Source organism: Pristiophorus japonicus, chromosome 9 (genome assembly GCF_044704955.1).
Source record: "Pristiophorus japonicus isolate sPriJap1 chromosome 9, sPriJap1.hap1, whole genome shotgun sequence".
In the NCBI taxonomy this organism is placed as follows: Eukaryota; Metazoa; Chordata; class Chondrichthyes; family Pristiophoridae; genus Pristiophorus; species Pristiophorus japonicus.
In genome coordinates, this window is record NC_091985.1 from 100,939,710 (window position 1) to 100,957,665 (window position 17,956).

Genomic DNA, 17,956 nt, shown 5'->3' on the forward strand with positions numbered 1-17,956 from the left:
CAGCATGGATTTGTTAAGGGAAGGTCGTATCTGACTAACTTGAGAGGGCTTTAAACTAACTAGTGGGGGCGGCGGGGTGGGGAGGATTCAGGTGAACGAAAATTTTAAAAGTCAAAGAACAAGGAGAAGGCAATAGATCAGGGTAGCACTGGGGGAAATGAAAACCAGAACATGCCAGGAAGGGACAAAATGTATAAACATAAAGTTGAATCAGAAAGGGGTTCAAAGCAGGAAGAAAATGGCAAAAAAACAAATTTAAAAGCTCTTTATCTAAACGCGCGTAGCATCAGTAACAAAAGTAAATGAGTTGACGGCACAAATAGATATAAATGGGTATGATCTGATAGCCATTACAGAGACATGGTTGCAAGGTGACCAGGACTGGGAACGAAATCTTCAGGGGTATTTGACAATTTGGAAGGACAGACAGAAAGGAAAAGGAGGTGGGGTAGCACTGTTAATAAAGGATGAGATCAGTGCATTAGTGAAAAACAATATTGGCTCAGAGGATCAAGATGTTGAATCAGTTTGGGTGGAAATAAGGAATAATAAGGGGAAAAAGTTGCTGGTGGGCATTAGTCTATAGGCCCCCTAACAGTAGTTACACTGTTGGATGGAGTATAAATCAAGAAATAATGGAGGCTTGTAATAAAGGAACAGCAATAACCATGGGCGATTTTAACCAAATCAAATTGGCCAGGTTAGCCTTGAGGAAGAGTTCATAGTGTATCCGGAATAGTTTCCTTGAAGAGTATGTTGCGGAACCAACTAGGGGGCAGGCAATCTTAGATCTAGTAAAGGATCCTAGAGGAATGAGTGACCATAACATGGTTGAATTTCAAATTCAGTTGGAGGGTGAAAAAGTTGGTTCTCAAACCAGGGTTCCTAAGCTTAATGAGACTACAAAGGTATGAAGGCAGAGTTGGCTAAAGTAGACTAGGAAAATAGATTAAAGTATGGGACAGTTAATGAGCAGTGGCAGTCATTTAAGGAGATATTTCATAACTCACAACAAAAATATATCCCAATGAGAAGGAAAGACTATAAGAGAAGGGATAACCATCCGTGGCTAACTAAGCAAATAAGGGATGGTATCAAATTGAAAACAAGGGCATACAATGTGGTCAGGACTAGTGGGAGGCCAGAGGATTGGGAAACTTTTAAAAGCCAGCAAAGACTAAAAAAATGATAGAGAGGGAAGATAGATTATGAAAGTAAACTAGCACAAAATATAAAAATAGATAGTAAGAGTTTCCACAGGTACATAAAAAGGAAGAGTGGCTAAAGTAAATGTTGGTCCCCTAGAGAATGAGACTGGGGAATTATAAGAGAAGGAAATAATGAGAACAGGGAAATGGCAGAGACATTCAACAAATATTTTGTATCAGTCTTCACGGTAGAAGACACTAAAAACACCCCAATAATGGATAATCAAGGGGCTATAGGGAGGGAGGAATACAATCACTAGCACTAATGAAATAGTACTTGGTAAAATAATGGGACTAAAGGCAGACAAGTCTCCTGGACCTGATGGCTTACATCCTAGGGTCTTAAAAGAAGTGGTTGCAGAGATAGTGGATGCATTGGTTGTAATCTATCAAAATTCCCTGGAATCTGGGGCGTTCTACAATACAACAGTGACTGCACTTCTAAAGTACTTCACTGGTTGTAAAGCACTTTTGGATGTCCTGAGGTCGTGAAAGGCACTATATAAATCCAAGTTCTGTCTTCTTTCTTATAAGACAGGCTCGATGGACCACCTTGCCATTCGTAAAAGGCAGTTCGTAGTTCCTTAAAAAAGGATCAATAAGGGGCATGGGGGCAAGTCGGAGAATAAGATTATAGTTGGCTCATGTGGAGAGAGATACTGTCATCGTTCGACTGAATGGGCCAAATAGGCATGTTTTTGTGCTGTAACATTATGATTCTAGAAGTTGGATAAAACAGTCAGTTCCTATGATTTTATAAATTGTTTCCACAAACCATTGGCCAAAGTTTGTTTTTTGACAAGATCCTGCAAGTCTCATCATTCTGTACTAAGTACTAAGTGGATAGGTTGGAGAGTTGCCTTCACAGAGCCATACTTCAGCCATGCGGTTTCAGAAGCAAGGGCTCCATAACTTTCCTTGTCACTTGCTATTTGCTTTACTCTTAATCAGGAGTATCCAAGACTGGAACATTCAGTAACAGTGAGGCATTAAATTATCCTCAAGATTGGGATCAAGGACTAAAAAGGCTTCCTAGAAGCATGGAAACTAAAAGCCTGCTGGAAATACATACATTTACCCCACTCCATCCCAAAGAAAAAAAAACTGCATATATACAAATAATTATAGAAATTCATACGTTTTCTTTCTCTCTTTCCTTTGGCATCCTTTACAATCTCTCCCCCACCTCTCCTTCAGCCAATACATTTTTAGTGTGAATAGTACAGCTACAGGTATTGTTCGCTAAGGGTTTCATTCACCAAGTTCATACAAAATGTTAGATATAATTTTAATTAGCTCATGAGTAGCCATATCTAGATATCATGAGGTGCTTGACTAATAAAACGCACTCCAACATCTTGAGCAGTTATGAGTGCTCACCTGTTCATCCATTCGGGGACTGGGAGTGGTGGCAGCAGTATAATGGGCAGGACTGGCCATGGTTTCGGGGCAAAAAACAAACGAGTTGGCCAAGCGCCATACAAGAGGCTTACATTAAGATATAACCCTGGTTTATATGTACGAATTTTCACATGGTCTAGATTATATCTCATCAAGTCTGACCTATGGCAATGCCTTCCTTCTTAGTCTATTTGGGCTGCATGGTTGAAGGATTAAGGCCAGTAAGCACAGCCTACCTAGATATTCAGCCTTGTTGTTAAAGGTTATTTATGGGCTAATTTCTTCTGTAAGGTGAAGAATGTAAGTATTGGGGGGGGGGGGGGGGGAAACAGCATACATTTCCATGCATTAGCATTAAAATTTAACACTGGTTACATTTTACTTCACTGTTATCCCTGTACACAAATCACAAAGTTAACATGCAGGTACAGCAAACAATTAAGAAAGCAAATGTATGTTGGCCTTTATTACAAGAGGATTTGAGTACGAGTAAATACATCTTATTGCAATTATAAAGGGCCCTGATGAGACCACACCTGGAGTATTGTGTACAGTTTCGGTCTCCTTACCTAAGGAAGGATATACTTGCCATTGAGTGAGTGCAACAAAGGTTCACCAGACCGATTTCTGGGATGGGGGGAATTGTCCTGAGGAGACATTGAGCAGACTAGGCCTATATTCTCCAGAGTTTAGAAGACTGAGAGGTGATTTCATTGAAACATACAACATTCTTACAGGGCTAGACAGGGTAAATGCGGGGAGGATGTTTCCTCTGGCTGGGGAGTCGAGAACCAGGGGTCACAGTCTCAGAATGAGGGGGCGGCCATTTAGGATTGAGATGAGGATAAACTTCTTCACTCATGAATCTTACGAATTGTCTACCCCAGAGGACTGTGGAGGCTCAGAGATCGATAGATTTTTGAATATTAATGGAAATGACTAAAAAAATGAATAAGGGAAGATAAGATTATGAAAGTAAACTAGCACAAAATATAAAAACAGATAGCAAGAGTTTCTATAGGTATATAAAAAGGCAAAGAGTGGCTAAAGTAAATGTTGGTCCCTTAAGGACGAGACCGGGGAATTAGTAATGGGGAACATGGAGATGGCAGAAACTCTGAACAAACATTTTGTATCGTCTTTACGGTAGAGGAAACTAGCAATATCCCAACAGTGGATAGTCAAGGGGCTATGGGTGGGGGGGGGCGGAGGAACTTAACACAATCACTTAGGAGGTGGTACTCAGTAAGACAAGGGAGAACCAGTTGATGTGGTCTATTTGGACTTTCAGAAGGCTTTCGACAAGGTCCCACACAAGAGATTAATGTGCAAAGTTAAAGCACATGGGATTGGGGGTAGTGTGCTGACGTGGATTGAGAACTGGTTGTCAGACAGGAAGCAAAGAGTAGGAGTAAATGGGTACTTTTCAGAATGGCAGTCAGTGACCAGTGGGGTACCGCAAGGTTCTGTGCTGGGGCCCCAGCTGTTTACATTGTACATTAATGATTTAGACGAGGGGATTAAATGTAGTATCTCCAAATTTGCGGATGACACTAAGTTGGGTGGCAGTGTGAGCTGCGAGGAGGATGCTATGAGGCTGCAGAGTGCAAAAGGGGAGGTGCAACGAGACCTGGGTGTCATGGCACATCAGTCATTGAAGGTTGGCATGCAGGTACAGCAGGCGGTTAAGAAAGCAAATGGCATGTTGGCCTTCATAGCGAGGAGATTTGAGTACAGGGGCAGGGAGGTGTTACTACAGTTATACAGGGCCTTGGTGAGGCCACACCTGGAGTATTGTGTGCAGTTTTGGTCTCCTAACTTGAGGAAGGACATTCTTGTTATTGAGGGAGTGCAGCGAAGGTTCACCAGATTGATTCCCGGGATGTCAGGACTGACATATCAAGAAAGACTGGATCAACTGGGCTTGTATTCACTGGAGTTCAGAAGAATGAGAGGGGATCTCATAGAAACGTTTAAAATTCTGACGGGTTTAGACAGGTTAGATGCAGGAAGAATGTTCCCAATGTTGGGGAAGTCCAGAACCAGGGGTCACAGTCTAAGGATAAGGGGTAAGCCATTTAAGACAGAGATGAGGAGAAACTTCTTCACCCAGAGAGTGGTGAACCTGTGGAATTCTCTACCACAGAAAGTTGTTGAGGCCAATTCACTAAATATATTCAAAAAGGAGTTAGATGTAGTCCTTACTACTAGGGGGAATCAAGGGGTATGGCAAGAAAGCAGGAATGGGGTACTGAAGTTGCATGTTCAGCCATGAACTCGCATGTTCAGCCATGAACTTATTGAATGACGGTGCAGGCTCGAAGGGCCGAATGGCCTACTCCTGCACCTATTTTCTATGTTTCTAAGATAATGGGACTAAAGGTGGATAAATCCCCTGGACCTGATGGCTTGCATCCTAGGGTCTTAAGAGAAGTAGTGGCAGGGATTGTGGATGCATAGGTTGTAATTTACCAACATTCCCTGGATTCTGGAGAGGTCCCAGCAGATTGGAAAACTGCAAATATAATGTCCTTATTTAAAAAAGGAGGCAGCCAAAAAGCAGGAAACTAAGACCAGTTAGCCTAACATCTGCGGTTGGGAAAATGTTGGAGTCAATTGTTAAAGAAACAGAAGCAGGACATTTGGAAAAACATAATGCAGTCAAGCAGAGTCAGCATGGATTTATGAAAGGGAAATCATGTTTGACAAATTTGCTGGAATTCTTTGAGAATGTAATGAACAGGGTGGATAAAGGGGAACCAGTGGATGTGGTGTATTTGGACTTCCAGAAGGCATTTGACAAGGTGCCACATAAAAGGTTGACTATGTCCTGGAGTTCAGCCTCTGTATGTGCACAGATGCAGCCGTCGTCTGCGTACTGTAGCTCAACAACAGCAGGGCCTGGGGGTACTTGTGCAAGAAACACAAAAGGTTAGTATGCAGGTACAGCAAGTGATCAGGAAGGCCAATGGAATCTTGGCCTTTATTGCAAAGGGGATGGAGTATAAAAGCAAGGAAATCTTGCTAGTTATATAGGGTACTGGTGAGGCCACACCTGGAATACTGCGTACAATTTTGGTTTCCATATTTAAGAATATCAGAGAAGGTTCACTAGGTGATTCCGGAGATGAGGGCGTTGTCTTATGAGGAAAGGTTGAGTAGGCTGGGCCTCTACTCATTGGAATTCAGAAGATTGAGAGGTGATCTTATCGAAATGTGTAAGATTATGAGATGGCCGACAAGATAGATGCAGAGAGGATGTTTCCACTGATAGGGGAAGACTAGAACTAGAGGGCATGATCTTAGAATAAGGGACCGCCCATTTAAAACTGAGATGAGGAGGAATTTCATTTCTCAGAGGGTTGTAAATCTGTGGAATTCGCTACCTCAGAGAGCTGTGGAAGCTGAGTCATTGAATAAATTTAAGACAAAGACAGAGATAGACAGTTTCTCAACCGATACGGGAATAAGGGGTTATGGGGAGCGTGCAGGGAAATGGACCAGAGTCCATGATCGGATCAGCCATGATCGTATTAAACGGCGGAGCAGGCTTGAGGGGCTGCATGACCTACTTCTGCTCCTATTTCTTATGTTCTTATGGAATCAAGGGATATGGGGACAGTGCAGAAAGTGGAGTTGAGGTAGAAGATCTTATTGAATGGCAGAGCAGGCTCGAGGGGCCTAATGGCCTACTCCTGCTTCTAATTCTTATGTTCAATCCAAGTTAAGCCGTGCTACATCACCACAAAATTTTTTTAAGTACCAAATCATGCAGTGTTATAAATTATGGATTCAGCCACAGGGACTGGATTAAAGCTGCCAGACTGCCTGTGCACAGTCCATATGTATAGCTTTGTGCTTCAACTGTTTCACAATGTTCTAAAATTTCCTTCTCCAGCCACTATCTTGTTTGGAATGTCGGCATCCTATTTGACCCCAAACCGAGCTTCATAACCTCTGCATCAAAGACCGCTTACTTCTATTTCTAACATTGCGTGCCTCTACCCCTGTCTCTGTCCATCTGAAGTCCTGATCCATGCCTTTGTCACCTCCAGATTTGACTAATCCAATGCTCTTCTGGTCAGCCTCCCATCCTCCACCATCCATCAATTTCAGCTCATCCAAACCTCTGCTGCCTGCACTTGGTCCGCTCACCAATTGACCTATATTGGCCTGTTAAGCACCCCCTCCCCTCTTCACCTTCAGCAGTCTAGGCCCTACACTCTGGAATTCCCCCTTTCACCTCTATGCCTCTATACCTACCTCTCCTCCATTAAGACACTCCTTAAAACCCACTTCTTGAACTAAGCTTTTGGTCACACTTTCCTTCTTTGGCCCGGCATCCATTTTTATCTAACCGCACTTCGCAAAAGCGACGCGGGACATTTTTCTACATTTAAGGTGCTATATAAATGCAAGTTGTGGAAGCAAAGCAACTTTTACTCTCCATCTAACTTTGTTATACCTGTCCTGAGAATACATGATGTACTGAAAATAGATGCCAGAAACAAAAAAAGTGTTCCATTCCTCAATATTGGCATCTATCTTTTTGAGAAGTACAAAAAGTCACAAAAAAATTTAATACTGTTTTACCAAAGCACAGACAAACCGGATCCATTTACTTGTGTCAAATGCAGACAAAAGTAGCCAAAGATGCCCATCAGAACACACAAGTCCATTTAGACCTTGGTTTAAAAAATCTATTAATATAGCAGTTATGTCAGAAAGCTATATTTTTTTTTAATAAAAGACTCACTTTTTTTTTGCAAAAATATAGCTGTTTCATCTGTGCTGCATTTATAATGTGAATCCGAGAGAAAATATTTTTGCACAAAAATATAAACACAATCTTAATGTAGGCATCAAAATTTGCAATTTTGTGTTACCAACAGAGTTAAAGATTTGATGCCAAGCAATCCTGGCTGTCTTAAATGCCTTTCCAGCAGATTAGGTTACGCAACACTTTCAAGATGAGCTAATTTGGTTTACTAAAACGTCCTACAGGAAATGCAGTCAGGCTGACAACTATTAAATCAATACCAACACTTACCCCTGGGTACTGGCTTGCATGAGGTGTAAGATTTTTAAAAGCCCACTGAATATTCTGATGAGAAGCCAGTTGCCGTGTGAAAGCAGGGGATTGTTCACAGCACAGACGTAAAATCCCATAATACGCAGGCAGCATCCCACGGTTAAACAGAACAACATCTTGGTCATCATGATCGGCCAAGATGTAATTAAAAGCAATGTTTTTTGTTACTACGGGATTCTGTACAATGAAGCGCACATTTTCTGGGCAGTCCACACACACATTGTACCAGAAGATCAGAAGTGCCTGTTTATTGTGGTTTGTTGCAATAGCAGGTTCCGATAGTTTAGGTTGGAAGAGGTTCCAGAGGTCCATGAAGTAACTAGAGAACATCAACTTCTCAGTCTTTGAGACCAAACAGTAGGTCATGAAGCTGAAATATGGAACTAATTTTGTGGTGCCATGGACAGCAGCATCAACATACAGCTTGGCTCTTGAAAGCAGACCCAGGAGGATATTGTACACCTGATGGAGGACAACAGTAGTGTCTGGACTAAGAGGCAAATCACGTGTAGGATTATGCAAAGAACGTGTAGATCGGAACATCTGACGGAAAGAATTACTTGGAATGAGAGAAACCAAAAGATAAGCTGCAGCTGTAGAGAATGAATAAAATTACAATCAATATAATGAATCATAATACTTAAACTACATACTGATTGCAATACATTTATAATTTCACTGTTCTTGATCATTCAAAAACAATGGCCTGGATTTTGCAGTGGTAACTTCAGGATTTAACACACGCTCAGATAAACTCAGAAATCCTGAAGTTGCAGTCAGTCATTCCCTGCTCCACCACAGGAACACCCCATAGCTGGTAATCAGTGAAATCACTTGAACTGACAAAAACGTCCCCTTTTCCACTCTAATATCGCTGTAAAAAAAAAGTTAAGGCTTGTTCAATGAGGTGTAACTGAGATTTTTTAAACTGTGTTCTGAGTAATAACTACTGGTGAACAATTGTTCTGGCCCTGAAAAACTAATTTTATAATTGTGGAATGTAAAATTTTTCCATTATGATAAAAATTACTGTATTTAAAAAAATTTTTAAAGTATGTTTATGATATTTCAACTTCGACCGTAATCTCATGTGCATGTCCCAATCTTTTTCACTCACTGTACATTTTTTTTTTTTTTTTTTAAAGAGAATGATAAAAGCTGCCTTTAATTTCCTGGTTTGCTGCGAGAATTCTTGTGATTGGCTGCTTAGCCAGCTTGATGTCATCATTGCTGCTGGATGCTAGAGATTCCCAAAAGACAACGCTACAATCAAATTAATGCTGAGAAAGCAGCTTTCTTCAAGGTCAACTGTGATCGTCGTTGCTTCGCCACTAACCGCTAATTCCGGGCCAATAATCTTGATACTGAATACAGCATATGATAACAGACTATGTATTCAACCACTGCATTTTATGCTGCTGTTTTACTAAAGTCCAAGAAAAAGGTAGTTAAGAATGGAGGGGACAAGACACAAATTTTCAAAAGCATATGGGAAAATGAACAATGTAGATTTATAGCTATTTCATACAGCACGTAGTTAAGAGAAAGAGAATAGGATTATAAATTTTAAAAACAGAAGCTAAACTCAACATATTCATGTTTATTTCAGAATAGATTGCCACTTAGTGCAGTGAATACCAATTGAATTCAGTCAAAACAAATTAATTCGAAATTGATCAAAAAGAAAGACATTTTGGGGTTGGAATAGTCGAGTATATTCTGGAAACTGATCTGGATTGATGGAGCAAACTCAATTGGTTTAATTTGACCATCCCATCACATTTAAATGATGTACAAAATATATAAAATGTAGTAACTCTTCAACCTCTCTCAATCTCAACCAGAACATTGAAACATGTGCTTAGCGCCACCATTTTGTTTCTGCAATGCTGGTATGTCTAGCCAGAGGTAACTTACATGTTCTGACTCTAGGATAGTTGTGTGCCAGCAAAAAACGTTCCACCCAGTTCTCCATGTTTTGAAGTACCCAGCTATGAGCAAGCTTATTGCGAGGTGTTTGCATTGCTAGCCAATCTAAGCACTGAGAAGGATTGTATTCAATAACCTAATCAAAAGCAATAAGATAGGTATTAAATTATTTTAATAGCATAAGACACAATTCAAAATCTCCTAATAGCAAGTGTAACCGTCAGCATTCAAATAAGCAAAGCAGCTTTCATTTTGATTGATACTCATTATGTACCCGATTGCTAAATTGAAGTAAATGGATTCAAATTTATATTTGATTTATGCTTCAATAAAGTTATTAATTCAACTAGTACAGACTGGGGCAGTTGTTACTCGCGGCTACCCCCAGACCTGTGAGAGAACAGCTCCGCAGGTCGGGCTATAAAAGAGCTGGAGCGGCGGACCCTGGAACATCATGGCCCCCCCGACCTGAGAGAGAACAGCTCCGCAGGCTGGGCTATAAAACAGCTGGAGCGGCATACCACTTCAACCTCCAGCGCGAGCTGCTCCAAGGTTTTTGAGATGGGCGACGTCATCAAAACCCTGGTCGCCATTTTGGAGCGTGTACAGGAACTTCAGCAGGGCCCAGGTAGAGAGGAGTGGGAAGGTCGGGGCGGAGGAGCGGCGAGTGTTTGTGGCGGAGGTGTGACAGATGAGGGTACGGGGCCCAGAAGAGCCGAGGGCCCAGGGGCAGCACAGGCCAGCCCACACTGCGATATGTGCGCGCACTAGGTCCATGCAGATTAGCAGGTTTCCAGTCGTCTTGGTTAACCCTTGCTACTGGACCAAGACCTAGCTCTGTCAAGCCCATGTGGTGGCTGGTGTGCAACGGTCACCACACGTTAAAAAAATCCACGCACAGGCATCTTCCACCCCTTCAATTGGAGTTCAGGACAGGAACATCAGGTCTTTCATCGAAACACCGGTGAACTCGTGGAAGCAAGTCATCCTCGTTCAAGGGAGCGCTTATGATGACATATCGTAACTTCTCTCCATAAAACAAATTCAGTGTTCAAAATTTCACTGTTTGTGAATTTAAAAAACTTTACATTTATAATGCTGCATTAAATTACCAAATTGAAAATTTATGCATACCTCCCAAATTCTCTGTAGAATATAAGAAGCAAATGGCGGCATTCCAGGTGGTCCACCAGCAAACTCCATCAACATAGATAGTAGCTTAAAGAAAGGCTGTGCAGCCTAGAAATAATGTAAAGTATACATTTTTATATACGGTTAACACTTTTGACTTAAACATGTTGCAAAGCTTTAATGCCAGGGAGACTGATACCAATGGAAGATGTGATTCCTCCTCCTCCTCCTACCTCCCCCCCCTCCCCCCTCCGTCTCCCCCCCCCCCCCCCCTCCCCCCCTCCCCCTCCGTTCCCCCCCCCCCCCGGTTAGGTCCCATTTCTGTATCACAGCTTTGTCGGTCATTCAAACATAGTTGCTATTTAACAAAGTTATAAGAATTTTCAGCTGTGCGAATGGGGGTGTACCTTGCAGTAACAAAGCAATACATCTGGTCAAGGTGAGCTGGAAGAACTGACAGGGGGTTGGTCTCCTATACAGCAAGTCTACTGTCTGCCAATAAAAACTGGCAAATTTAGAAAGGAAGACATGCTCAGAGTGGTTCCTATCCACAGTCGCAGCATCACTTACTCAATGTTGTTTAAATTCAAAAGCAAAAACTTTCCAAGAGGGGTTAAACAACCCTTGGTAATGTATGGAAAAATCTGCTCCTCATAACTACACTTTCACTTAAAAGTATACATATACCAGAGATATATAATACACACAAAAAATAAATCACATTACTATATTACGCTTATATGGATCCTAATATGATACAGCAACATTTCTATTAACTTATGTCTCGTACTCTGAAGTAAGTTCCACTCACTGTCCTACATACCACACCAGGACCTATGCTTTTGACTTTATATTATATCAAAAAAAACACATCTATTTCCATGGCCATCTATAAGTGTTAGACAACTAAACACTCTGAAATTGAGTAGCTGAGCCATACAAATGTGAAAGCTTTGATTCCTGGTCTGTGCTGAGTTAGGTAATCTTAGCCAGACTGGTGATGGAGTATTACAACTGATCTCAAGCAACTCCTGAATTAGGATGGGGAAAATTGGACATGGTTCTTAATCGTTATCTAGTGACCCCTATCGGAAATATGTATGTGTATGTCAGGTGAGATCAAGGCGAAGCTTAGCTATGCTGCCATGTCATGGTTGAATTGCCTGATGACACACGCTATTGAGGCTCACACATAAATAATGTCCACTTGTGCAAGGTACCAAAGGGTGAGTGGCACCCAGGGGTCCTATCCCAGCAAGGAGTCAGCACCTTCAGGAGAGGAAATGAGGGGGAAAATTGGTGAGGAATAAAAAAAAAGTAAGAGTCTGCGTAAAAAAAATATAATCCTACAACGCGTACTAAAGTTCACAGGAAAAATCTGGAATAAGTGTTAGCATTTTCCCAATGAAAGACAATACAACAATGTAATAGACATACCTCAGGAGTCAGCTTTGCTATTGATGTGAATAGCATGGACACAATCTAAATACACAAAGAGAGAACCTTATTTAAAAACATTTGCCATTTCCCCCCCCTGAAGATTTTTGAAAATGAAAATTTTCATAAATGAAAATCGTTCCCAAATTGTACCAACACAAAAAAGTGCATACGTGTTCTGCAAGACGATTATTGTAACGACAGAGGCTGAAGATCAAATTGCACGTCTGTCTAATGTTAATGCCATCACGGATATGTTGGAACAAAAACGGGAAACCCTGAAAAAGAAAAGATAAATTCTAAACTTCAGTAATGTCAACAAATGGTATAGTACCCCAGCACTACCAGCAGCATAACTTTGAATCACTACCAATGAACGAAGTATGTATGACACATGTCCTAAAACTTATGTATTGAGACTGAAACAAACGGTAAGGAAGACCCATTTCAAATATAGAATCATCACAACACAAAATGTTAACTGCCTTCAGCAGTCTGTTAGAATTTCCTTTGTGTAACCTTGTGTTCATTATTTAAAATGTCGCATGAAATTCATATTTCAACATACAGGGCATCCTAATGCACTACAGGTTCGACCTCACAAGCCGTTCCCGATTTCGGGCATTTCCAGATTTCGGAACGTATTTCCGACGTCCCGAATCCAAAAATGCCCGGGCTGAGGTTCGGGTATTTCCAGATTTTGGAACCCTTCGGCTGGCCGTATTCTGGGCAAAAATAATGCCTGAGAAAAACCTGTGTTGCAGCCCCAAGGACAGCAGTAGGTATGAAGACCTGCAAAAAAAGATAAGTTAAAGTTTTTATTTTTTTAAATTATTTTTCAGCAATTCAATAGTTATGTGTCTTGTTAATTTTTTCATGAATTTTAATTTTTTTGCAATTTTTCTTGTATTTTTGGCGAAAAATGCCCCCAAAAATACCGCTATCACCAAAAAAACGAATTTGGTGATAGCGCAATCCATGTGCGCCGTTTAAAAAACATGTCTGGATTTCGGAACTCTGGATTTGGGAGGTCGAACCTGTACTTTTAATCATTTTAGTACAACCGGTGTATAACTTGCAATATAGTCATCATTTAGTAGACCCACTAAAAGGCCAATCTAAATTGCCAGAGAACAATGTAATGTAAAATAGGATTTTATCTGATCATATCCTTGATTATTCTGCAATTAAGAAACCATTAAGCCAGAACCTACTTTCTGCCCCTTGCTGTTTTCCTTAATAACTATATTGTGAACTGTTTATGTTTATGACAGAAACCTTAAGTTAATGGACACTCGGCTAACCTTTTTTTTTAAATGCATCAAATCACTACACAAATTGAATTTGAAAATCTAGACGTCAAGTCTAACATTTCTTGCTCAACAACTAAAATGATTTATATTGCATGATGATTAAGAATTAGAAATTCAATTTACAGCATGATGATGTTGTGGTATCAAAAAATGAGGGCAAACATTTTATTTTAAATTACCATGACCAAAAAATGTTGGTCTATAAATTGTACTCAAGATGGACATGATCTTCTGTGATTTTTACAATGAAATATATGACATCTTGCAGGATTGCAATGATTTGCTACACTATCAGTATGTAGCATACATCATTGCTGCATTTTTCTGAAACCTTCAGATTCTGTAGAATATATACTTTTTGGGGGAATTAAACAAACATTTCCAGTGTTACTATGTCGAAAGAAATTGATGCACTTCATAAGAATGAAATGACCCGTAAGTACATTAGGAGGGTGGGAGGAGCTGAGAAAAATAAATACCCAGGAGCTAAAATTGAGTGAATTTGGCAGGCATTCTGAATATATAGACTTAAATAAAATTTAAGGACAGTCACATGGAAACATTTTATTATTTCGTTGGGACTTTATTAAATTCTCACTTCTGTGCATAGAGGAAGGCATATCCAGGAAATACCTCAGTAATGCATGGTGTACTGGTAGAGTCTTGCTGTGGTAGCACTATTTTTCAATGGTTTCATTAAACAATGGACAAACTTTGAAAATACTTAAGTGGATCAAAAAATGGAAATAATTCAGAGCATTACAAAGCATGAATAGGAAAAATGACTTGCACAACCAGATGACAAAGTGTGAGGCAACAGTGGTGGGATTCCAATGGGGATAGACAAGAAATATCCAACAGTATTAATTGAAGGCTGACCATTTTCTGTTCAATTCCAAAATGTAACATATATGAAGAATGAATGCTTGCTGCAATCCTATGCTGTCATTGAAATCTTACACAAGGATTTCTAAAAGAAAAAAGAAATATATATCACCAGTTCTATGTCTATTGACGATACCTTGCCTCCTGTCAAGGCAGCCATGTCATTCTGCGACAATGTAAGATGTCTATTTAAAAAAAAACGACAATCAGAAAGGGCGACTACTAATGTTAGTACTGGATATCAAGACTAGGATACAGCACAAGAATAGTACTCTTTGGTATTATGAATCTTCATTTTCTAATTTACAACCTTTTACAAAGTGCAAATTAAAACAAGTTGGAAATATTTTACTGTCAAATTCAAATGATTTCACATGTAAGCAGAAATAGCACTGAATTTATAGTTCATAAATAAATGGCCTATACATGGGAATTTAACAAACACAACTACTTCATTTATTTTCTGATTTCGCTTGGAATCAAAACAATTTAACACAGATGTTTTGTTTTAAATGGTTAAATATGTACAAATAAAAAGAATATTTCATGTTAATCCTGCAATATGTAACAAATACTTGAAAGGGAAAAATTGCAGGGCTATATAGAAAGAGCAGGGAAGTGGGGACTAATTGGATATGATTCTATATACATGTCTTACCTTTCAGAACGGGACTGTTCTACTAAAAGTGCAATCAAGGCAATCATCTTCTCTAGTGCTGCAGGACGGTATTTCTCTTCTGTCAAAGATAAAATATCTTCCTCCTCCTCTTCCTCCTCACCTTCTTCTTCAGATAATACTTCAACTTGTGGCTGGGGGAATTGCTAAAAATGTTTTAACACAAAAATATAATTGATAAAATTCAGATAGTTCTGATATTAAAATGTATTTTTTGTTGTTGTTACAAACAAGTGTCATCTCTAATTAAATCCTATAAGCAGTCATTAAAGTTATATATTTGTATCATTCCCTTAATGGGAACACTATGGTCAACAATACTGCATATTACTGATGCCCTATGGTTTGTGTGTGTACTTCCCAACAAAAATTCCGAATGAAATAGAACTTGAGAAGTGACTGCATAATTGAATCCCATAAAACTAAAAGGAAATTCAACACGGAAATTCAACACCTAGCTTTGATAGATTTTAATTAGCCATAATTAACTTATGACTAACAAAATTTAGCATTAAAACACCAGAATTTAGCAAAAATGTTGCATAATAGCACATTGAGTTTCAAGTTCGTTGTGAATGTTTGAAAAATTCTTACATTTTCTGGTCCCTTTGTTCCCATATAAAAATGTACCATTGTCGATATAGCTTGCAATGACAAAAGAAACTGACTCTGAAACAATTAAATAATAGTTAGTAGCGTCATATGTAAAAATTGGGTAAAACATGGTGTAATTACCCCTCCCTCCAATGCTGTTTAAAGAATCGTGTGCATCCATTTAATTTACCTCTTCCTCTCCCATTTTGGCAAACTCGAACAAGAACGCAAAATATTCAGTGAGGTGTTTGCTGTGAGGTTTGACTCCATGCTCCATAATAGACAACAGTGTCTTCACAAACCTAGTTACACATGAACGGCTTCCTATATCTTCGACTGGACCATCCATGTCATCAGAGCTACAAAAGCAAAGATTGAGATAGGTTAACTACATTGTCAAAATCATTGAATAGTATTCAAATGCAATAACATGTTAAATAAATGCAACTGTAAATTCATTATTTAAGTTTTTAAACTGAAGATTTAAACTTCACAATTGTTCACCTGAAAATGAATGCTCATAACCAATCGCAAAATTGGTATGATTTTTTACTAACATGTAAACTGGATTTGAATTCTCAGCAATACCCAGGTCCTGAATTGATACTGTACAAGAACACAGGCATTGCAGACAGATGCTTTCATTTATCTCATACACTATTTATAAAATTGTCAGAATCATACTTTCTGAACACAAGAAAATAATTTCTTTAAAACACTTTCTAGCATAGGAACAATATTTTGTATATTTATGTGCAAGAACGCAAGATTAGAGACATCCTACAGAAGTCAGCAATACCTCCATAACATTCCAATAAACACATCCTCAGTATTATGTACAATTAAAGATAGAAGACCAATTAACACTAGGCAACCAATTAATGTTTATGCAGATATTTGTAACTCTACTTTTGAAACCATTTTTTGAAAGGAGAACATTTCCAATTTCCAAATACCTCTGACAGAATCATGCTGAAGTGACAAAAGAAATCAACATTCCCACAGGGAAGCTAATTCTACTAGCTACAAAGATGTCTGTTCAAAATTAAGAGACAAACATTACTGGTGGAGGCAGCAATGAGTAACTGCACCTTATTTGAATAGCTGAGGCTCAATAGAAAACCTTCCACCGACCTTACAATAGTGAACATCTGGCATCACTGCTCGAAAAGTGAAAGATGTAGAACTGTCTGGATCAGAATGTGAATATTAAAGACAGATTACTCATCTGCTAGTGTCTTCATTTTTTTTTTTAAAAGCATGAAGCTTACATACAATTAGAATACACCCTCATTACTAATGGGGGAGAATCACACATGCAACATCGCTTTAACGTGTAGCTATTGTTAAATGATATGATGGCATTGAACCTATGCCATTCCCTTCTGTGCCATATAATAGCACGCTCCTACTGGACTTCATTCATTTTTTCGTTCCCAAGAAAATTGAACACCGCAGCACAACAAAATAGCCAGAACCTATAATAATAAAGATGCAAGTATACAAATTTCCTTTCACTTTAGTAAGGACAGGCAAGTGCCAACTGGGCATATACCTGTGTGGGGAGTATCTGCAAGATGCTTCCTATTTGAAAAATAGTTTTGGAGCATTTTTCCACAAAAAAGGGTTTAGAAAGAGAGTTACTTTCAATGCTGGATTTTAAAAAGCAATGTATGGTCTCATGAGTTTAAAACAAGACACCTAATAAAGTGTTTTTAAATATAACAACTTGTATTTATATTGCACCTTTAATGTGGTAAAACTTCCCAAGGTGCTTCACAGGAGTGTAAGACGACAAAAATTTGACACCGAGCCACACAAGAAATTACGGCAAATGACCAAAAGCATGGCCAAAGAGGTAGGTTTTAAAGGAGCATCTTAAAGGAGGAAAGAGAGGTAAAGAGGCGGAGAGGTTTAACGAGGGAGTTCCAGAGCTTAGGGTCTAGGTAGCTGAAGGCACGGCCACCAATGGTGAGCAATTATAAGCAGGGATACTCAAGAGGGCGGAATTTGAGGAGCGCAGATATCCTGGGGGGGTACGTGAGGCTGAAGGTGATTACAGAGATAGGGAGGGGCAAAGCCATGGAGGGATTTGTAGACAAGGATGAGAATTTTGAAATTGAGGCATTGCTAACCGGGAGCCAATGTAGGTCAGCGAGCACAGGGGTGATGGGTGAATGGGACTTGGAGAGTTAGGACATGGGCAGCTAAGTTTTGGATGACCTCAAATTTCCATAGGTAGAACGTGGGAGGCCAGCCAAAGGTGCGCTGGAGTAGTTAAGTCTAGAGG

General features: G+C 39.6%; 1 protein-coding gene across 5 annotated transcripts in view; it reads right to left on the minus strand.

Annotated features, from left to right (window-relative positions):
* usp34 (ubiquitin specific peptidase 34) overlaps positions 1 to 17,956 on the minus strand; it is a 289,864-nt gene that overhangs the window by 50,355 nt on the left and 221,553 nt on the right. For 2 of the 5 annotated variants that reach the window (XM_070889641.1, XM_070889639.1), the window contains exons 59-67: positions 15,857 to 16,025; positions 15,667 to 15,741; positions 15,055 to 15,218; positions 14,533 to 14,581; positions 12,372 to 12,476; positions 12,199 to 12,243; positions 10,765 to 10,869; positions 9,619 to 9,766; positions 7,660 to 8,294 (exon numbers count right to left, since the gene is read on the minus strand). In XM_070889641.1, coding sequence (XP_070745742.1) covers positions 7,660 to 8,294; positions 9,619 to 9,766; positions 10,765 to 10,869; positions 12,199 to 12,243; positions 12,372 to 12,476; positions 14,533 to 14,581; positions 15,055 to 15,218; positions 15,667 to 15,741; positions 15,857 to 16,025 — 1,495 coding nt within the window. Of the gene's footprint in view, positions 1 to 7,659; positions 8,295 to 9,618; positions 9,767 to 10,764; positions 10,870 to 12,198; positions 12,244 to 12,371; positions 12,477 to 14,508; positions 14,582 to 15,054; positions 15,219 to 15,666; positions 15,742 to 15,856; positions 16,026 to 17,956 lie in introns of all 5 variants that reach the window. The other 3 variants (XM_070889638.1, XM_070889637.1, XM_070889640.1) reach the window with 2 other exon arrangements.